This window comes from Helicoverpa zea, chromosome 1, assembly GCF_022581195.2.
Source record: "Helicoverpa zea isolate HzStark_Cry1AcR chromosome 1, ilHelZeax1.1, whole genome shotgun sequence".
In the NCBI taxonomy this organism is placed as follows: domain Eukaryota; kingdom Metazoa; phylum Arthropoda; class Insecta; order Lepidoptera; family Noctuidae; genus Helicoverpa; species Helicoverpa zea.
This window is the reverse complement of record NC_061452.1, coordinates 3,976,808-3,999,565: the sequence shown is the minus strand read 5'-3', so window position 1 is coordinate 3,999,565 and position 22,758 is coordinate 3,976,808. Positions and strand designations below refer to the sequence as shown.

The 22,758-nt window shown below is 37.2% G+C and overlaps 1 protein-coding gene across 2 annotated transcripts; it reads right to left on the bottom strand.

Annotated features, from left to right (window-relative positions):
* Window positions 1–1,052: 1,052 nt before the first annotated feature.
* On the bottom strand, window positions 1,053–21,386 carry LOC124630703 (prolyl endopeptidase). Of its 2 annotated transcripts, none has more exons than XM_047164680.1 (16): window positions 21,225–21,386; window positions 15,433–15,531; window positions 9,603–9,826; window positions 9,019–9,206; window positions 8,499–8,581; window positions 7,862–8,004; window positions 6,979–7,138; window positions 6,232–6,351; window positions 5,900–5,980; window positions 5,307–5,492; window positions 4,863–4,976; window positions 4,309–4,457; window positions 3,519–3,731; window positions 2,754–2,893; window positions 2,076–2,260; window positions 1,053–1,294 (listed from the first exon to the last, which is right to left on the bottom strand). In XM_047164680.1, exons 1-16 carry the CDS (start codon window positions 21,366–21,368, stop codon window positions 1,229–1,231), a joined length of 2,295 nt encoding a protein of 764 aa, XP_047020636.1. In that variant the 5' UTR covers window positions 21,369–21,386; the 3' UTR covers window positions 1,053–1,228. The 2 variants fall into 2 exon arrangements, with proteins under 2 accessions (XP_047020636.1, XP_047020645.1); XM_047164689.1 differs by lacking the exon at window positions 21,225–21,386 and adding an exon at window positions 19,393–19,429.
* Window positions 21,387–22,758: the final 1,372 nt, after the last annotated feature.

Here is a 22,758-nt window from a genome sequence, read left to right as displayed (position 1 = left end):
AGTAAGTCTGACACCAGTCTAACCAAGAGTATTGGGTTGCCCGGATAACTGGGTTGAGGGGGTCAGATAGGGTAGTGGCTCCTTGAAAAGCACTAGTACTCAGCTAAATCCGGTTAGACTGGAAGCCGACCCCAACATAGTTGGGAAAAAGGCTCGGGGGATGATTCAGGCATAGGTACCTACATAAGACGTTTGCAAGTGCAAAGTCTGATTTTGTAAAGTACACTTTGTTTGTTTGTACCTTAGCTGTCCTAATCCTTTTACTGCTTGGAAGTAAGACTATCCCCGACTGGCATGGGCTATATTTTGTCCAGGTACGGGAAGTTCCCGGGATGCAGGCGAAACCGCGGGAAACCGCTACCTTAAAAACATTAATATGAACTGTAATGTAATATCAAACCGCAAGGAATTGAGAAGAACAATTGGTTGGTACTACTCAGGCTGTGGTGACCAGATAGCCTTGACATGATATACAATACTTGTGTGATCTCAATTAACGGAGCCATTTTGATGGACTAATTTAGACTATAGTTATTTCATAAGAATCACCATTCCAAAGTTAAAGTGATTTTGATTAGTGATGTGGACTCATTATTAACACACATGGAAGTTCGTAGTCAGTTTTTTCGAATAGCCAGCCTAGCCATTGGGTATCGGGTTGCCGGGTAACTGGGTTGAGGAGGTCAGATAGGCAGTAGCTCCTTGTAAAAACACTCGTACTCTGCTGAATCCAGTTATTTATTTATTTTATTTCGCCACCTTGGGAGTTTGATTTGTCACGTGACTATTTTTTTTCTTATTCTCGACAGCAAACCCTTTCACTTGATACTCATATCACGGAGGTGAATTTCGAAACAGCCAGTGCGCTATCTTGGATTTGGAATGACGTTTTTTCGCTGGTCATCATGTATTGTCATCAGAACTCAGAGCATGTGCAGAGTTTCATGTTAATCAGATTTTTAGAAACCGGTGAAAATCGTGCTTAAAGATTCTGTTACGTAGTTACATACAGCCCAAGCTTATAAAAGCGTGTTAAAAATAAAACACAAAACTCAAAAATAAAAACAAAGTTTTATTAATAAAAATAGTAGCAATGCGTAACAATATCACCAGTCTTAGGTAAGACCCCGAGGTAATCATCGAGACACTGTGGTTGTTGCTATATTTACATAATACTATTAGCTCATTCATCTCGTTTAATACTATTTGTAAGGTATGGCAGGTGGGTTCATTTGATAAACTTGAGTCCGAGCGCTTGGCTCATGAAGCACAGGATATCTGTGTGCTCATCAATCTGAAACAATACAATATGGTTGTTAAAAATATTTTCTTGTATTTTATATCTTTTGACGTTGTTTCGATTTTCGTTACAATTAAGTTTCTAAAGTGTGTTTATTTCCGATTTATTATATGTAGTACATAATGTTTATCTGCACTACTCTACTATGCAATGTTATACTTGCATGCTACTCGCAACTAACATGCTACTTCCATCTGGTGGAATCGCGACTTTAGAAAACAAAATCTCCACACTTCAGTTTTAAAGCTGTTACTTTCTTTATTCTATATTTAACTTTTTTCTTCATTACAGAAATTTTCGTATATCCATGGTAGTCGTGGTGGCCTAGTGGGTAAAGGACCAACCTCTCAAGTATGAGGGCGCGGGTTCGATGCCAGGTCAGGCAAGTACCAATGCAACTTTTCTAAGTTTGTATGTACTTTCTAAGTATATCTTAGACATCATTGACTGTGTTTCGGATGGCACGTTAAACTGTAGGTCCCGGCTGTCATTGAACATCCTTGGCAGTCGTTACGGGTAGTCAGAAGCCAGTAAGTCTGACACCAGTCTAACCAAGGGGTATCGGGTTGCCCGGGTAACTGGGTTGAGGAGGTCAGATAGGCAGTCGCTTCTTGTAAAGCACTGGTACTCAGCTGAATCCGGTTAGACTGGAAGCCGACCCCAACATGATTGGGAAAAAGGCTCGGAGGATGACAGACATTTTCGTATATAATGTATCACTTATTGAACTATTTTCTCCTCAATTTCATGTGCCATTTCTAGACAAACTACTCACAATCTTAGCAGTAGGCTTCCCGCCGCCGTGTCCGGCCTTGGTGTCGACCCTGGCGAGCAGCGGGCGCTGCTGCGGCGTGCCGCGGGCGGCGTGCTGCAGCGCCGCGATGAACTTCAGCGAGTGCAGCGGCACCACGCGGTCGTCGTGGTCCGCTGTCAGTACTAGCGTCGCGGGGTATTGTGTAGCTGTGGGAGAATGGTAAATAACAGTTAAAAAAAATAACTAGAGGTAACTTTTACAATGTGCTTATAATAATACCCAACATTTATACCTAAAAATTTCCCACGGTTTCGCCCCGGACCCTTGGAAACTACTCTACTAAAATATAACCTCAGGGATACGGTAGCTTCCCAACTGTGAAAGCTATCAGTCAAAAAGTGAAAGTAATTCTGGAACCTTTAAGCTACAGGAAATAAACCTAATAATAATATTAGTATAGATAACACGACACATCGTATTGCGGACCTGAAGTTTGTTATTGCAATAAGTATAAAACACTAAAACAGATTATGGTAAAAGGAAAGTTTTTTGTTATTAGTTTCACGTAACACGAATAATTATACAAATGGATTCTAGGTAACTAAGCATTTGATTGTCTTATTATTTTCTCTTCGTACTAAATTCCCAATTAAAGCCGCAAGCAGAAGTTTAATATACAACAATAAAGACACAACTTACTATTAGTAGGTACTTGTATGTTGTGCAGCGGCGAGTACTTGAGCAGGTACTCGAACTGCGTCTTGTTGTCGGAGCTGCCGTAGTCAGACACCCACGCGTGACCGATCGTGAACTTTTGGAACCGAAGCATGTCAAGTACTCTGGAAATGATTATGAACAAGAATTATTTTTTCTACACCTCTTTATCATAAATAACTTATCGGTATAAGGGTGCTTACAACCTGTTTCTTTATAAGTGAGTCAATAGGATTGTATTGAAATATTATACTGATCAGTACCTACCCGTACAGGTTTGTCTGTACCGGCAACCTGTTTCTTTATGTAAGCACCCTAAGGCTTTAAAGGACAACAAAAAATAATAAATTGTGTTCATATTTTTTTAAGATCATAAATTAAAGAGCGTTGTAGAGTAAGGAAAATATTCAACTAAACATTTACGATTACGAACAAAAAGTTATGTGTGTTTAAATTTTCGTTGGCTAATTATGGACAGTGGATTTTCTTTTTATTTAGGTAGTGACGGGACGTGGATGAAATTACAGAGAACAGCTATACCACATAAGTAGACGATTAACAAGTATAGTTTTCGTTACGGAACATTGCGCGATTCGCTGCGGCCTTGGTCGGAATTAAGTTGCCGTACGCCATTGATACCTGTAACCTCCGATAAAAGATCCAAAATAAGGCAGCCGTTGGAACCGCCCTGTATGGTGACGCGGTCGGGGCAGAAGCTAGTAAGTATATACAGAGGAAGTTCGAACTCACCCGACCTGCACGATGGCGGCGCCATACAGATCAGGGCGCTGGTTGATGCAGGCGGCTACCAGTAGGCCGCCGTTAGAGCCGCCCTGTATGGTGACGCGGTCGGGGCGGGTGTAGCGCTGCTGCACGAGGTACTGCGCGGCGTACTGGAAGTCGTCGAACACGTTCTGCTTGTTGAGCAGCCGGCCCGCGTTGTGCCATCTCTCGCCGTACTCGCTGGGGGAATAGAAATGAGGTAGGATTTTAAGGACTGTATAATATTGGGTCTTGAATACAAAATTTGGAGATACAAAGGTTCAGTTGCACACTGGCTTAAATGATAATCGAAACATAACCAGCCGTTGCAGATTAGTTAAGGTTTGGTTATTGTTATAGTTAAAAGGCCAGCCTAAAGATTGAAAGTAATGTATCTAAATACATTAACAAGAATTTTAGTGAAAAGTTTTCATGTGTGGTGCGATAACATTACTTTTGTAGTACGCAAAAGTTGTCGTTATAGTTCATCTCATCTACTTATATATTTTTTATTCATTGTTGTGTGAGGAGTCAAAGTTATAAATTCTTCTCCTGGAAAACTACATTTTTACCTGAGTGACAGTGTCGCACTGGGGGGTGCGATATGTATTCTTTGCAGGGTCTAATGACTTGGATACTAATTGAAAGATCCCAAAAATTGGAACCCATGAAGAAGTAGCAGCAAAAAACTCCATAGATATATTTCACTCAGATTACTAATAAACAAACGTCACTGCACAATATAAGTTGTTTAGCAAAATATGTATATCTATCTTACCCTCCTCCCCGAATGTTAGGAATAGCTACTACGCCGTTGAAGTGTTGCATGAAGACGAGCCGCGTGACGCTGAAGCTGGGCTGGATGTTGATGTTGAACCCGCCGTAGCCGTAGATCAGAGCGGGGTTCGAACCGTCTTGTGCTAGACCCTGGCGAAAATAACATCAAACGTAAATTAATGACATACTACCTTCTTGGCGTGTCGATGGCTGATCACTTTAATTTTAGATGCCCAGTATTCGCTTCGTATACATAAAGCCAAAGAGTGTGATTATTTTAATGCTTCTCTAAAGCTACTGGAGTGATTTGGATAATTATTTCAGTATGAGACAGATCATTTTAAGCGGAAAGCTAATAGACTACTTTTTATATGTCTGAAATGACCAGTGGTAGCTATTACATAAATATTTCATTTATAATAAAACCCTTAAAAGATTATTTCTTTAACTTAAACTTCTTATAGTTTAGTATTCTGGCATCAAACACAATTTTAATTAGATCTTCTTCTTCACTACTACACTTCACAATTTTAAATAGATGTTGACGATATTTACCTTCTTAGAAACGATAAACATAGGAACTTTAGTGCCGTCTTTGCTGGAGTAGAATATCTGCTTAGCCTCGTATTGCGACGCGTCGAAACCTTTCACCTTCACTTCCCTGAACACCTGGAATACAAACAGTAGCATGGTTAACATCATCATAATATTACGTGTATTTTTTTTAATAAGAAAATGTGATTAAAGAGTCTATACAGTTGTTTCATGAAAACACTGGCACTCTGCATTTAGTAATATCTTGTACCAACCCCAATATTCTTAAGAGCTAGCTAGGGACAGTAAGGATCAAAAATCTAATTATAAAGCTGAAGAGTTTGTACAATTAATCTTTCTTATCTTAGGAACTACAAGACCAATTTGAAAATGTATTTATATGTGGAAGGCTTTGACTATAGTCCATGTACTATGTGTGTATTAAAATAATAAAATGATTCTCACAGTGGGCTCATACGGCTTCTTGGTGAAGTCTACATGGTATATAACACCAGGCGACAGGAAGGACATGAAGTGGTAGAAAATCTCGGAGTGCTCCTTCTTGCCGGAGAAGCCCACCACGGAGCCCACGTCCAGCGGGAAGGTTTGTAGCATCTTACCCGAGCTCATGTCGTGTAGTTGTAATACGCTCTGGAATGGGGGTAAACATTAGCTTGCATGTATTTCAATAACAATAAATAAAATAAAGTAGGGTTAAAAGCAGCATTTTTAATATAATTTTATAGTTTACCAGTGCAATGCATTAATAAATTCAAGGGTAACAATCAAACCATAACCAGCCGTCAAATCGCTGATTTTAGCAACTGTCGGCAATGTCAAGTCTGGTTACTGTTATAGTAAAATGGTACTTCCCCTAACAGTTTCAAAAGCAACACATGTGTTTTTATTAGTTTAGTTTACGAAATTTTGGCAGTGGCTTAGCAACACAAAAACTAAACTTCGTTTGGACAAAATAAAAACATGTATATTGCGAAACTGGCATAATTAATATTGAATATTTATTTTGCAACTACAGACAAGATATAAATAACACGTACCTTCACATCTCTGACGTAATGAATGACCAGCTTATCATTGTCTACTGCCGATGCCCAGTCCAATACGTCGCTAGGGTGTTCCTAAAACAAAGTGTTTCTTTAGTGCTGAAGTTATACAGTTGAATATTGTTTGTTTAAATTGTCAGATGTGCTATCGACAAATGCCATGTATGGTCCACTTTGTCAACAAAAAACTCAAATCAATAAACTATTTGCCCTCTACTACTAAATAGTTTAAGGTGGGTAATACCTGTCATTTTGATTTGTTGTTATTACAAGTGACAAGGTAAATAGAACTTTAATGCGTTAGCAATAAGGTTGTGTTTACTTACAGGTATGAGTGTCTCCCAGTTCTCCTCGGCGGGGTTGTGCAGATCTATCTTGATGAGCCGGTAGTTCGGCGCGTTCTTATTCGTGCGGAATATACACACCGACCCTTCGTTTGTGACGTACTGGAAAGATAAAATGGTGTCATTGAATTAAACAGTGTTTTTTTAAGATTTACTCTTTTGACTGTTGGTTAGGTGCATAAAACATTAAATAATTAGTAGCTTGAACAATGAGTCTTATTTATTATATCCATCATATTAAAGCGAGTCAGAAGTAATTGTCCTCCTCGTCCTTTTTATCTCTGTGTTTTTTAATTCCCAATATCCACAAAAAATCTTCTGAAGTCGGCGTAGAACAGCAGGTTGTCAGTCTATGTGATGATGTCCTCCTAGCCGATTATCGGCTACGGCGGCTGTTCTCATATGAGGAGATCTGCCAGCTGCGCAGGACATATTATAGTGCGCAGACACAGGTGCACTCCCTATTCCTTCACTCTCATAACCCGATGGGACGGCAATCCGACACTCGCGGAGAGAGATCAGGCGCAGGACCGACATTTACGTGCTCTCCGATGCACGGGTGTATCAATCACCAGCTTCCAGGCTCCGGGCTGCTTTGTGAGTCTTCTAAAACCCACAAAGCGATTTCGGCCCGACTCGGGAATCGAACCCGAGACCTCATGCTCAGCAGCCGCACTTGCGACAGCTAGACCAACGAGGCAGTTACAGTCTATGTACTGTAGTAGTTACCTCATAGTCGGCCTCGAACTTGTGCACGATCTGCGTGAGGTGCAGCTTGCCGCTGATGTCGGGCTGCTTGCTGAGGTCGGCGTAGAACAGCAGGTTGTCGCGGCAGTCCTTCACCGGCGACACGATCAGGTACTTGCCGCAGTCCGTCACTTCTGCGCCGCTGGAAAAATATAGTTTTCATATAGAAATGTGTGGAAGAACAATGTTCTTGTTTATTATGTAGACTATAACCTTATCTACAGATTACACTAAGTTTTAATTTAAGGTATGTAGTCTATTTTGGAATTACAGGCGGCCAAATAATCTCAATATTTCTCTCAATTTTTCTAAGCTTTACTCACTTTTACGTAAATAATCAACTTCTACTATATTAATTACGTCCTATTCAATTCGTACAATGACCTATTACTCATACCAACGATTTTCACAAATTACAATGAGCGTTAAGTTTGTTCAAAGTGTGTAAGCAACGACTTTCACAATGCTACAGTAATACGGTAATTTCATGCTACATTATATTCTATACTGATATAACGTAATTAATCTGTTACGCGCGTTTTTCTTCGCCCATGATTTGCGTGTGAATATCACTGCAGATAACAAAAAAAAATCATTACACTTTGAACAAACATGACTAATTATGCAAAATTGAGTTAAAAATCGCTAATCATATATAATAAGGAAAATATATTCAGTACATATAAAAAGTTAGTTTTATTATTAGCCCGCTATGAAAAACAGAAGAGGTAAACATCGAAAAAACTAAAAAAAACATTGCATTGCACCTGGCCAGCACCTCAAAACAACAAAAAACAAAGTCCTTCACAAAAAAAGATCGCATATCAATTTTAAAATTTAAAAAAAGAACAATGATTTGACTTACATCCTCCACAGAGGTTCTTCTGGGAACTCGACGACGATGACGTCATCAGCTTGAGGGGTGTTCAGCCTGTGGTAGCAGAGTTTCTGGTCGCGGTTCACTTCTGTTTCCGAACCGTCCGTCTTGCCTGCCTGGTCTGGGTAACGCTGGGGAGAGATAATGGACTCTAAGATAATGGATAGTGCAGTAATAGAGGCTATAACTTGTTTTGACCTTCGAAATATGTAGATACTTTGACTATGTTGTTAATGTGTGTGTGACTTTATCCTTTTAAACTTTTGTCTAGTCGAGGGCGAATCTTAACAACTGGAAATAAGTTTCCATAACCACAACATTTCAATAAAAATAAGGAAAACCTGTCAAATTTTTTTGACAATTAATGGTCTGTAACTGATATGTTTTATAGACTGACAAAAAACAAAAGTATATGTTATATAAAGACTTCAAAACAAAACAAATTATCTCCTAGACGAGGAAAAAAACGTCCAAATCTAATTCACATCACGTAGAAAACCGCAATGACGTGCGCAAGCGCAAAGTCAGACGTAAGGACTATTGCACGTGATCTTGATCATCAAGGCAAGGAAATAGGCTCAATTAAAATTTTCCGTACGAAAATTGAATATTAAATAGTACTTACGGAATAGAATAATCCTTTATTGTCCTTAGTCCACGACATTGATGCGAACTTTACTTTTTCTAAAACTTCTGGGTAGTCTTCCCCTGCAAAAATAAAATATTTGATAAATATACATTCAGAAAAAGAACTTGTAACAAACTTTAGGATAATAAATTGTGATTTTAAAAAGCCTATCTCATTTCTTTTGCACACCACACTGCAATCAGATATTCTTTTTAGTTTGGGGAAATACAACCTTAAGGATAAATAAATACAATCATTTGTATCAGGTTTAGGCCTTGCCGAGCTTTTAAATTTCATTCATGTGACAGGAAAAAAACAGTTTCTTTTAATATAAAGAAAATAAAATCTGCTGCCTTGTAAACTTTCTTGGTTCATCCTGAGTACAGTCAGGGATCCTGAGTACCTACATGTCAGAATATGTTTTTTTTTTATTGCAAAGCGTTAAGGGTTAGCATAAAATGAAACGTTCTTAAAGACTTTTTCTTGCACTTAAAAAGAAAAAAGCTTATGATCTTACCACTGGCCACATCCTTCAAATGTATAGTGATCCAATCGGAACCGCTAGCGGACAACCCATACGCGAAGGTGTTGCCATCCTCCGTGAACCGACTGCCGGAGAGTGCGATGGTACCATCTTCGGACAGCGTGTTCGGGTCCAGGAAGACTCGGGGCTCGCCGTCCAGACTGTCTTGTACGTATAGCACACTGTGGAAACAGATAAACAGGCAGGTATAGATAATGCATTGAAAAAAAAAAAACTTCCAGTGTGGAAATAGGTATATGAATTAGCCAGACAGTCTATATTAAAGAAATATTTTGTGCAGGTTTTCCTTACATCCTTCATTTCAGGAATTGCTCCAAGCGCGCCGATACTAGCCCCTAGTATTAATTGTCATAAGACATTTCGTGTCCGATATTAATGAGAATTGTTAAAAACATTTTTTGATTGACTACTATAATTTTTGGACTTGCCTAAAATTAGAAAAGTCATCGAAAAATATAGGCATTTGCCATTACTTGTATCCGATACAAGTGCTTATGTAGGAAACCAATGTAAGTATAGATATATGACTGATCTTCATCTAGTAAATACAAACTTACTTTTGATTCTGTAGGCCAGTATTTTTGAAGAAGAAGTATCTATTCCCCCGTTTGAAGGGGCACGAGTATTTGGGGTAGTTCCAGAGCTCCGTGAGTCTCTGGTTGATGTCGGCCTTCACGGGGCACGCGTCTAGATAAGGCCGCGTTATTCTGTTCTCTGCGTCTATAAACTCTTTGGTTTCGTTCGAGTCAGGGTCTTCTAGCCAGCGGTATGGGTCTGCAATCTGGTGGAAGAGAGATAGTTTATTTGTTAAGCGATTTGGGAATTTTATAAAGACAGAGTAATATGAAGGATATCCTTAAAACTAAGTTAACCAAGCTGAGCCTCGCCTTTCTCTTCTAAACTAGACGGAAAGAAGACGGATCACAGTCCATACAAAATTGCCCCACGTCCTATAACAATGTGACTTATCTCAAAAAAAAGATAAAAATGTTTAAAAAAATATAGCATACTCTCTAATTCTTTTTTTTTACACCTTCATACGAAAAAAATGCTTTAAAAATTGTTCAGGCGCCGTTATGAAAACATCGTTCATAGGACTATTTATGGACCATTTTCTTAAATTATTTATTTGTTTGATAGGGTATACCTCACAGGTGGTCCCATAATCATCAGGTCAGGATCTGATGATGGAAACCCTGAGAAATCCAGGGCAAATTTTTAAAGTTGCAGCCATACGCAGGATAAAAACTTGATTATAAGGTGTATGTCTTATAACACTATGTAACAGTGAAGATTTGGAGCTGACCTGATGATGGAGACGAAAGAAGGTCCAGGGAACTCGACAACTGAATATGTAAACTACCTCGTGATTGGGCTTATATTATTTGTATTGAATAAACCTTTGCAACAGTGAAGGTTTGGAGCTGATCCGATGATGGAGACCAGAGAAAGTCGAGGGAACTCGACAACTGAATATGTGAACTACCTCTAGAGTCGGTGTCTAATGGATGTACCTAAGCCGATGCTCCAAAGAATAGTTTTTTTTTTGCTTTTCAGTGTTTTTGGGAGTCGGTTTTATTTTATTGTAAAAAGTTTTTTTTTTTTTTTTGGCTTTTCAGTGACAAGCACAGTTGTCACTATCCGCATAAGTGGAAAGTTCTCATTAATACGAATAATATAAGCCCAAACACGAGGTAGTTCACATATTCAGTTGTCGAGTTCCCTCGACTTTCTCTGGTCTCCATCATCAAATCAGATGTAAACCTTCACTGTTGCAAAGTTCTATTCAATACAAATAATATAAGCCCAAACACGAGGTAGTTTACGTATTCAGTTGTCGAGTTCCCTCGACCTTCGTTCGTCTCCATCATCAAGTCAGCTCCAAACCTTCACTGTTGCATATTGTTATAAGACATACACCTTATAGTCACGTTTTTATCCCGCGCATGCCTGCAACTTTAAAAAGTTGCCCTGGATTTCTCAGGGTTTCCATCATCAGATCCTGACCTGATGATTATGGGACCACCTGTGAGGTATACCCTATCAAACAAATAAATAATTTAATAAAATAGCCCATAAATAGTCCTATTAACGATGTTTTCATTACAGCGCCTGAACAATTTTTAAAGCATTTTTTTCGTATGAAGGTGTAAAAAAAAAGAATTAGAGAGTATGCTAAATTTTTTTTAACATTTTTATCTTTTTTTTGAGATACGTCACATTGTTATAGGACGTGGGGCAATTTTGATCCATCTTCTTTATAATTAGGAACAGATATGTATTTTTTACTTTCAATTTATCTGCCTAACTACTCTAAAGTTCAATGAGGGTCATACGAAAATCACGTGACCCACATTTATGTTAACTTTGGTTTTAGTTTTAAACTTTATACAAAATATAATTTAGTTAGCAAGAAATTCTAATCAAAAGAAACCTTTTTAAATGTTGTTATAATTAAATTGAAAACCTGCGCGTGACGTGACGGTTTACAAGCATAAAGTGTATCGATATGATTACACCTATGATTGCGTTAGCAGGAGATTATTTAAAATTGTTTACACACGAGAGAATTATGAATAAACATTATCAATACACGTGGTATAAATAAAATTGCAGGTTTAAAAAATATATTGTTTTCTTTTGGGATATGGAGTAAAATTTTAACTTTAAAAAATGCGTATATTATCAAGCCGACAGCTACCCAAAAAAAAGCGCATACATACTAGGTTAACCTTTAGAAATTATTTTTCTGTATTTAGGTATTTTTACAGACACACGTGTTGGAAAAAAGCATAAATTATGTATAACATAAACTACAGTTTTTACTGCACATTTGTAAAATTAAATTTGCACTTTAATGTATAAAACAATGTGTTCAACAACATAGTTTACGAAGAGTGTCATAATTATCGTACACGTAGGCGACATGTTTGCTATAATAGATAATAATCGTTTAACGAACGTAGTAAAAGACACAATAATGTTTGCTTTCTTGCTTCCGTAACAGAAATCGCTTAAACTAATATAGAAGAAACATTTTTGTTTGTACCCAAAGACCCCAAAACTATTGAACCAATTTGAAAAATTCTTTCACTGCCGTAACTATTTTCCGTCATTATTTTATTATTTACTTTTATTAATAACGGTTCACGATCTGCAGGTATGTGTAAAGCGAAAATTGTGTTAATTGTATTTAAATGTGTCATGCGGGCTCTAATGCGTGAAAAGAATAGACCTTTTAACATCAAAACAAAGCAATTTTCATTTATTTCTTTTAAACTATTCTAATTTTAACTAACATTAAAATCTCTTCTATTTATTTCCAGTTCTTATAGATGAGCACTTTTTTATTTGAAACATTAATTTTATTTTTAAATACATACATAAATACATTAGGAGGAAAAAGTCTAAAATCACGTTCTATTAACTTAAACAAGACTTGATTTTTTTTTATAAAAAAGGAAACCAAAAAAGCGTTTTGTTATTCAGGGGGGTCAATGAGCCCACTGCATAAACAACAAAAACAGGTTTTATTATATTTTTTCCTAACCGAAGGCCCTATTAATATTGAACACGTTTTGCTTAGAGAATATTGAATACAAGGTAAATCTATTGCTAGGGTTGTCTGTCAATCTATATCTATACTAATATTATAAAGAGGAAAACTTTGTTTGTTTGTTTGGTTGTAATGAATAGGCTCAAAAACGACTGGACCGATTTTAAAAATTCTTTCACCGTTCGAAAGCTAGATTATCCAAGAGTAACATAGGCTATATTTTATCCCGGTACGGGCAGTAGTTACCACGGGACGCGGGTGAAACCGCGGGAAAACGGCTAGTTGATATAATAAGGAGAAAACATTGTTTGTCGTTTGTGAGTACTCTAAAGGCTCCGAAACTATAGGATCGATTTGAAAAATTATTTCACTGTTGGAAAGCTACATTCTTCCCAAGTAGTCTATATTTTATACCGGTGTGGGTAGAAGTTCCCACGGAACGCGGTGTAACCGCGGGAAAACAGCTAGTTTAGAAAAAGCTATCCGTCTATATGTTTTATAAAGTTGAGCAGTGTTCAACCATGTATTAAAACTCTAAAAGCAATAAGATATTTAACATAATGATGATCATAATGTACATTAGTTTAAACTGACACTAGCTTTGTCGAAATCTGTACACAAAATGTAAGTGGTGATTATAAATCACCGGCATGTTGTCAAATACAATACTTTATGACGTACATAATTTCATTGTTCATGTGACAATGCCATTAATAAAATTACGTTGCGCTCGCTCAACTCGCCGTGGGATACCAAATATTATCTACTTAGCATAAAATATGGACTGCTCAGTCAAAGTTGTGACGTCATTAAAAAGGTTTGATACAAACGATCATTAATACCACTAAACATATAATGAACCTATGCATATATGTATAAAAAAATGAGTGTTTTTATAAGCAAAGCAGGACAGATAAAACAGTTATCGTAAATCGAATACCAAAGTGGATGTTATCGCTTCATCAAAAGACACCCCGTTTTCGGAATCTGGTTTCGAAATTCGAGGCATGTAGAACAACAACAAAATTTGATTTTTTTAACTTTACACATCCTTAAATATGATTGTATCATACAAGGTTGTGACAGCCCTGTTGCCTGACCTCCTACGTAGGGAAATTAGGTTACTCCAGAAACGTTTTCACTGGCCATGTATCCAAAAAATATCCAAGTTATCTGAGGTTATCTCGAAGAGCATCCCTCGGACCAAAGATAGGATTCTTTTTTTGAAAATGTAGGTACCTATTGCAGTAATGATTAGAAAAACAATGTATTTTTTTTATATTTAGTATAAGTATACCGAAAAAGTCACCAGCCTAGGCATAGCTTTTATTTGAATCGTAAAAAGTTTATAGCATAGAAAAAAATGCATTACCTATGTCGATGAGCGGAAAACCCCAGTATTATACAACGTGAAATTGCAAATCTGTGGTAATTTTTTACGAGTAATTATAAATTCATCCTAATAGTTCGGTACATATATTATATAACATATTTTGACATTGGCAAAAAACGTGCGGTTAAGCAATTTAATTCTTTCAACAACGATCGATGATCCCGGATCTATTAGAAGTTAAAGCAATTAGCTATCATAACTAAACTTAGATAAATATTATATTATTAGTCTAGATGTGCACGATGATTTCATGTCTAATTAAGTCCTTATTTTGCAATTCAGTCAACTAACTTTCTCGTTATGAAGCAAAATAATAAATGATCACGATTCTCTAGAAGACTTTTTTTGTATTACATTTTGTGAATTATGCTACGACTAGAATGTCATAGCTATGATTTAATAAGATTTTTCAAAATTATAAGCACTCAAACTCAGTAGAATACTCTCAAAAACATGTACCATTTATTCCAGCCAAATAATCTTAAAATACTTCCATTCTTCTCTAACTAGACATCAGACATTCATACTCAATCCTCCTGAAGAGATTTCTACATCACTTTTCGGTTTAGTGACGCTACTTTCAAACTTCCTCTTAGAAATATACATAAAAAATATTAGTTTTGAATATTTGAGACCCAATCTTGATTATGACACGTACGTTATTAAAGGAAAGATCATAACAGAAGCACTTGAGCATGAAATGAGCCTCTAAACATTTCTTACATACAGTTTTTGTGTTGCACGATGCATTGCTGTCCTTCCCAGCAGGCCGATCGATTTATATGGTAATTATATGCCTTCAAGGCATTCAATATCATCGTAAACAAGTATTTATGGTAATGGCCGGTAAAACGAGCTTTTAGAACGGTTCACTCGCTTTAGATAATACTTATTTACAATCAACTTTATCATTTTTATTTATTTTTCGCGAATTCTGTACCCTCTTCAAATAATTGGGTTGTTTAGGTCAAATCGTCACGTTTGTACGCACATGTTTAATGTTTGTTTGGTATTTTTTCTATGACCTTTGCTAATAAATAACTGATTGTATTGCCTTTAAATTATTTAATGGTTAATTATTAGAGATATCAAGCTATTATGTGGATAATTGGAGCGTTTACTGTGCAATTGTACAGCTGCGACTGTTATAGTACATGTGCACTAATCAATTGATTGCTAGTTTCGCTACGTTACGGCTTGTCGATCTTACATCAATTACTTCGCGAATGATACTCAATTGCGAACAGTTGTTTACGTGCATTGTTTACATCGATCTCTTATTGTAGACATACCTTGCAAAGTAGAAAACACGTTGGCTAGCTAGCTTATCTAGTGTAATCGAATCTCGATGATAATCGGAAATCGATTGCAATAATGTTGTTTATTATAATAACAAGCGATAAAATCATAGTGTGAAGTCTCGCAGAGCATACAGTACCTTAGTGCCGTGGTAATCATCGATGACGCTCTCATCCCTCCTCGCCTCCGGGTAGTGGAAGGCCATTTTCTCCGGGGCTGAAGTGGATGCGCGCGCGCACTGCAACAACGCACACACTGACACAACACACGCATATTCAAAAAGGCGCATGGCGAACCTTGCGCGCTCTAACACTCGGTAAAGACTGGCCGCCTTGGAGGAAACCAACGACTTATATGGTAACACCATCGGAACCAACCAACCGTGCTGTAGCTAATATCGTCTTTCTGCCGACACGGACCCGAAAATAAGTTCTTCATAGACATTCTTGATTATTTTCCATCAAATATTGACGTGATCAGTTTGTTGTTTTTTTCCTTCTTATAGTCAGCCAGTTACTTAGCAACCAAACAGGTTCGTTTGAGAATTTTAATGTGCTTTCTGCTTGCTAACATTAAAATAAATTGGCGATAAATTGATGCTGACGAATTATCATAAAAAGTTTCTTAGGAGCATAAAAATAATAAGTAGGTAGGTACCTAATGAATGATTATATAAATTAAATGCATTTATGAGTTGTGCGCAAATAGTAAACATTATTAGATAGGTACTTTAGAACTATGTAATTGGCTTTTAATTTCGATATTAATAGTTCACTAACAACCTAACACTGTCCCGGTGCACCAGTCCCTGGATGAATTCTCTTGCTAACGATAAGTAACTAAATGTTGCTACCATAGATTCAGATTTTATTTGTCCACTCCGTGAGACTTTTTTCAATTAAAAACGTTTAGGCATATTTTCCTCCTATAATTTAATATAACGAAAGGATTCAATTAAATACGTGGTAGATGAGCAGCCTTTTTAACTGCCTCGTTGGTCTAGCTGTCGCAAGTGCGGCTGCTGAGCACGAGGTCTCGGGTTCGATTCCCGAGTCGGGCCAAAATCGCTTTGTGGGTTTTAGAAGACTTTCACAAAGCAGCCCGGAGCCTGGAAGCTGGTGATTGATACACCCGTGCATCGGAGAGCACGTAAATGTCGGTCCTGCGCCTGATCTCTCTCCGGTCGTGTCGGATTACCGTCCCATCGGGCTATGAGAGTTAAGGAATAGTGAGTGCACCTGTGTCTGCGCAAATGCTCGTGCACTATAATATGTCCTGCGTAGTTGGCTAATCTCCTTACATGAGAACAGCCGCCGTAGCCGATAATCGGCTAGGAGGACATCATCTCATCATCAGATGAGCAGCCTCTGTGAAGACCTTATCATGATTTTCACAATACTCATATTAATATTAAATTGTATCAAAAGATAGGTGCTCATAGGATAGCTATATGTTTTCATGAATCAGTTTGTTTCACAGTTTTCCCGTATAGTTAAAACTTACCGGTCTATTACGATTTGTATCGGGGGAATTCACAGTCGTGAAATAAAATTTCAACGAGTAATTAAGGATAGATTAATTCAATTAATAAATTGTTTTGTAGATACTTCTTGCGGTTATGAAGGTCTGATGCCTGTTGTCTGAGCTTTTTTCGTTATTTTTCAGCCAAATGAAAAGGGTCATTCACCACTCTTTAGATTTATCTATGTGATGCATATTCCTATACTAGTGATGTAAAATGAAAAAAAAAAAACGATTTGTATTTTTTCACTTTATTGAAAAAAAACATGAAAAAAAACTTTGCATCGTTGTTTTTTTTTCTAAATTTTTTTTTTTTTTTTCTAGCCTATGTTTAAGTTCAATTTTCAAAATTTCTCTTGTGTTGAGTTAATATCAATGAATGTTGTCAATATTTTTATGAAATTTTGGTACTGTTTTATCAGAAAAGTACAGTAGATTCAAGAATAAACCTAAGACTCTATTATGTAATCTTAAGTATTAATCTTTAACGGTAAATGCCCTAACAATTTTAGAGTTATTATACTCTTGAAAAAAACAAGGCCCAGAAAAAAAACTGTTTTTTATCAGGTTTTTTTTCACATTAGAAAAAAACGGTTTTTTTGCAACACTATCCTATACCTATATAGAGGAAAGATTTGATTGTTTGTTCAATCGAATAGGGTCCGGAAGTACTGAACCGATTAAATTCTTTCACTATTAGGAAGCTACACTATCTGCGCTGAACATGGGCTATGTTTTATCCGGGCAAGGGAAGAATTTTCCCCGCAACGCTGGTGAAACCGCGTGTAACAGATAGTCATTAAGTAATCCACAAAAGCTGTAAACTCAAAAAAGGGTCTTTCCCATCAAATGTAGCGTGTCTATCACCATTTGTCACAGAGCAGTTGCTGTTATCATATTGCTTCAAGTAACGTAGTTATCGCACGCAATTACGCGTTAAATTAATCTTGTTTTATTAACAAAGAGCTCAGTTTAAGATCATGGCGCCGATTAGCACGCCCACGACATCCCGACTGCAGTTTCTTGTGTAAAATTGCAGCGAAAATGGGTTTTTCTGTGAAACGTTTGCTTGTAAAATTGTAAAAGACCCTTTAAGAGACGACATGAGTCCTCTTTATGTATGTGGAGCGGGATTATCGGATAATTATAGACTACTAGCTTCTGCCAGTGTGTTCACCCGCATCCCGTGGGAACTACTTCCCGTACCGAGATAAAAAGTAGCCTATAGCCTTCCTCGATAAATGGGCTATCTAACACTGAAAGAAATTTTCAATTCGGACCAGTAGTTCCTGAGATCAGCGCGTTCAAACAAACAAACTCTTCAGCTTTATAATATTAGTATACATAACCAGTTGCTCCTGGAGGCTTTTCTTACAATGCTACAGCCTTATTCCTGTTAGGTTGCAATCTCATTAGAGTGGTTAGATGTTAGTAATAGTATTGAATCGGAAGTTGCAATTCAAACAAGATCTAATACCTGCGAATAATTTGTGAAGTGGTTACCTACTAAATATCGTGTGGTTGGAATATTTCCAATTATCATATTAGTGTCGCGAAGTATTATAAGTATGTTCACCAGTCGACGTTATAATATATCGGTTTGGTACTGAAGTGCAGGAATATAAAAGAGAAGCATTCATTGCCCGCCGGGCTGCGGGATTTTTCGAAAAAGTTACCGCGACCTTTGAATACTAAAGGCTCCTGAAGGAACATGGGTGGATTTTAAGGTACAGTTACACATGCTAGTTAGTAGCACGAAAGCATGCTACTTTTGAGCAATTGCTATTTAGTGGTACGTATGTCGAAACATTGCTAATAATGAGCATGCTAGTTTCGAGTTTGCTCGAAAATCGACGGTCGTGCGATTATTGGGCATGCTACCTGCAGCGCGGGTGGAAGGGGGCGTGCTTATAGCGTGTGTGAACAGATTTGCTTATTGAGCATGCTAGTATCGATCAGTCGTCAGCAGCAGGTGCGCGTGCACAATTTCGCGCTAAAAATGTCTCGCTGGGGCCATGTTCTTTCTATGTGAGAGAAGTTTTTGGACGCATTGCAACGCTACCAAAAGAATAATTCTATTCAACTCCATACGAATGGCTGTTTGATTGTCCATAGTTTTGTTTGAACTGACAGTAAGCACGCTATAAAATGTCATGTGTACCGAAGTGTTTGCTTTGAGCATACTCTTTCAGAAGCATACTTAAAACTAGCATGCTTATATCTAGCAAATGTAGACAAGTGCAGAGCATGCTCGAAACAAGTATGCTAATGAGCATACTAAAAAGCATGCTACTAAGTAGCATGTGTAACTGTACCTTTAGTCCTAATTTTTTTTCAAATTCGCAAACATTTAAAAAAGGAACATTGTGTATTTATTTATACCCTATGTACAAAATTGGTACATTGGTGACTTAATGCCGCAAGGTGTTCATTCTGTAAAAAAAACTTTACCTCTCGAATTCTACCTGAGCAGGTACAAGTGACTTTCAAACGAAAAAAAAAGGAAATATGTATTCATGAAAAATATATTGTAAACCTAGGTTTCGAGACGTGTCTATTTATAGTTCAGGCTACTTACGTGTTGTTATGTACCAATTACGAAATAGGTGAAAGCGTCGATTTAATATAACTCGGTCTGATACGTGCACTATGCTGGGTTGTTGAATCGCAATGTTGCTTATTATTTGATACGAAACTGTACCGTGCGTGATTGATAACTGAAGTAAATACGAGATAAATGCTCTCAGTTAGTGCTATGTGGAAGATAATGTATGATACGTGGTTCAAGAGACGAGACTGATAACGAGTATTGTGTTAATAGTTGATAAGCGATTTGAAAAGCTGTTAAATATAATTGGCTTTATTGCAGGGAATATTTTACTTGTCTGTTAGTGGAGCCTTGTAACTTCAATTTTTTTAAACCCTCTTAATATAAAGAAAACTACCAAGAATTTCCTTTCATTGTCATATTAGTCATCACTTAGAATCTGGGAAATATCTAAATCCTTAACAATACATTATAATCTATATTATCTTTTTTGTTTTATGGATAGCACTATGATGAAATATTGTTCACAATAACAGAATAAAAATCTTTTTGTTATCAATGCATACCTTTGGGTGACTTTCAGAGATAAACATATGAGTATTTATAGACAAAGGAAGTACTCCAGGTTATGCCAACTGGTTGAGCACTATTCTCCATTGTTTTAACTAACAATAAATCATCGCATATTAACTTTGCCTTATTATTATGCAGTAAATGTATGGGAATGCTTGTCGCTACAAGTTGACACTGTAGGAACATTGAAAAACACAGACTATTTTAATAATATCCCATGATAAAATGTAACGATTTTTCCTATTGTTTTGAAATAAATATTGCTTGCTTTTACAAGAAAGCATATAAAGCATGGAAAATCTTTAGCATTAATTGACCAAGTAATGCCCATTCCTGATTTTTTTTTAATGAAAGCAAATGAAGTGGAAGTGTAGGAAGGGAATATCCTAAATGGGGTGTATAACACTCACCTCATAAGTGTCTCTCATAATTTTCAAATAAGAGAGATGTGAAGTTCTGACCATCATGCAAGTTTGCAAAGGTTCATGCGTGCAGAAGCAAAATGAGTATGTAATGATTGCATGTAGAACTATACATTTTCTGTATAACCCCATGGGGAAAGTTTGGCTGTAATGCTGGCTGTAAATATTAATTTATTAAATACAGAACACTTCTACACATAGGGGAAATAGTTTTGGTTCAGAAATAAGTGCCTACTAGGTTACAATTACATATTCTCTGTAGTAAATGGTAACATAGATTTAAAAAATATCTTTTTAATTTATTTATTAATGTTGAGTGGGTAGGTAAACTACCATCATTGTAATACTATTGAAGGCTAGTTCCAAAACTAAATAGCAGTATACATTGTAATGAACTAAATTGGCACATATAGAACAAGGTTGTTCACTAATAAGGCATCAACACACATCCATATAGAGTGTCTCAGTATCAATCAACATTCAATCTACTGTATGAGAATCGAACAGGACTTCCAATAAGGAACAATAGCAAAAATAGTTTGTACAGCGATCGCAGCATGACAACAGCATAAAGATTTATACATAAGGGAAATAAGGTCGACAATAACACACGTAATATAACGGATATGCCACTTATCGAAACTATCATTTACGAAGTGACTGACAATATTCACTAACACTTTAAGGTTATTTTCACTTTACGGAACTCATCTTTAAATTGCTGACATACATTAAGTATTTTTTGTGTTTCAGCGGGAAACTGGCACACTCAGTAAATAGGACAACATGTTCAAATTCAAATTCTTATCGTAGAAATCAGACACATATTGCAAGCAAGTAAACAATGTAAACAAATACAAATCTTACCAATAATCTTTTGGGAGCCTCAAAATTTGTTATAGTGCGTGCACAAGTAAATATTTTCCGTTGTTTAGTCGTAAATACGGGTATTTTCGTAGTAATACGGCAATGATTGGCAAAAAAGCGACGCACCGCCATGCAATTTGACATTTTAAGGCCGGTCTTGCCACTTTAATAAATCTGACAGTAATGAAGTTTGGTAGAATTTAGTAGATTTATTTTTGGAATCTAAGAAATCTAAATCTATCTCATGTTGCAAGATTGAATTTCAAGAAGTTTCACCGAGACTTATTACAAGCGAGGTGCTTTTATAGCCAGCAGCGGGACTAAATGCGTAATATACTCGACAAGATAACATGTTCAGAAAGATTAGAGATAGGTACCTTTCATTACAAAGTAAATAAAACAGATTTACTTTCTCTAATCAGGTTATTAATCTATAATATTCTAGATCCTCCACCCGCATCTCGAGGAAAATACTTCGTGCATTTGGGTAACAAGTAGACTATCGCTTCTCATTAGGAAAGCTATATTGCTTTTATTTTTAATCGGTTTAGCAGTTTCGGAGATCAGCGGTTCAATCAAGCTTATCAAAAAAAGCTAGCTTTACCATTGGCTTCAGGCACTGAAAGTAGAGTCCGAACGAGTTAATCATAAAAGGTGACTTCCAATGCGGATAAAGGCTGCATGAATATGGAAGGAAATGAAAAAAAAAGCTGTAGGGAATTCATATCGTTTATTTACGATGAGTGGTCACAGCGTCCTACACGAGCAACGTAACCCGCCGTCCGTCGTAAGGCACTAAGTACGAAACGGACGTACCGGACATAAATAATCACTACATTTGAAATTAACACAAATCATAATCGAACACTACAAAAATATAATTCTTAGGGTGCGTCCACATCTGGCGAATGCGCCGCGAATGCGCAGCACGCGAGCCGATCGCGAGCTGCCCGCGAGCTGCGCGCGTGCATTTTTGTTCGTGCGCCGCTTCTGCTTGGCCCGCGCGCAGCTCGCGCGCGACCTAAGCGCCGCACGCGAGCGGCGCGCAGGCGGCGCGCGACGTCTGCCATCTTCGATAGTACTGAGCCAATATACGGAACTGTAAGGGCGAGAACTGATTGCGCGCAGATCGCGCGCCGCTCGCGCGCTCTATACGAGCCTTGCGTGAGTTGCGCTAAAGAGGCGCACCGAACTATTGCAGTGACTGCACGCGCGCAGCTCGCGGACAGCTCGCGATCGGCTCGCGTGCTGCGCATTCGCCAGATGTGGACGCACCCTTAGAATATCAATTAAGACTCAAATATAAAATTGTTCGTGTTAAGTAACAATTTTATAAATGAACCAGAAAATCGACTTATTTGAACCCAACACAGATATGTTAACATTTACTTCATGATATTTACAATGTTATTCAAATAATATGAATAAATTTGGTTCTTTTAGGATTTCTAACTCTAAAACTAGTAATTAGCCTGTAAGAAAATTTTAAAGTATTGTCTTAATACTGATTTTCGGTAAATTTAGTCATAAGAGT

Excerpts from the sequence above, each read along its gene's own strand:
- LOC124630703 (XM_047164680.1), bottom strand. The coding sequence starts at position 21,368 with ATGTCAAATTGCATGGCGGTGCGTCGCTTTTTTGCCAATCATTGCCGT. Across the intron at positions 8,005-8,498 it reads ATAAAGGATTATTCTATTCC|CGTTACCCAGACCAGGCAGG; the intron begins GTAAGTACTATT and ends ATCTCTCCCCAG. Across the intron at positions 3,732-4,308 it reads CCTAACATTCGGGGAGGAGG|CGAGTACGGCGAGAGATGGC; the intron begins GTAAGATAGATA and ends CTATTCCCCCAG.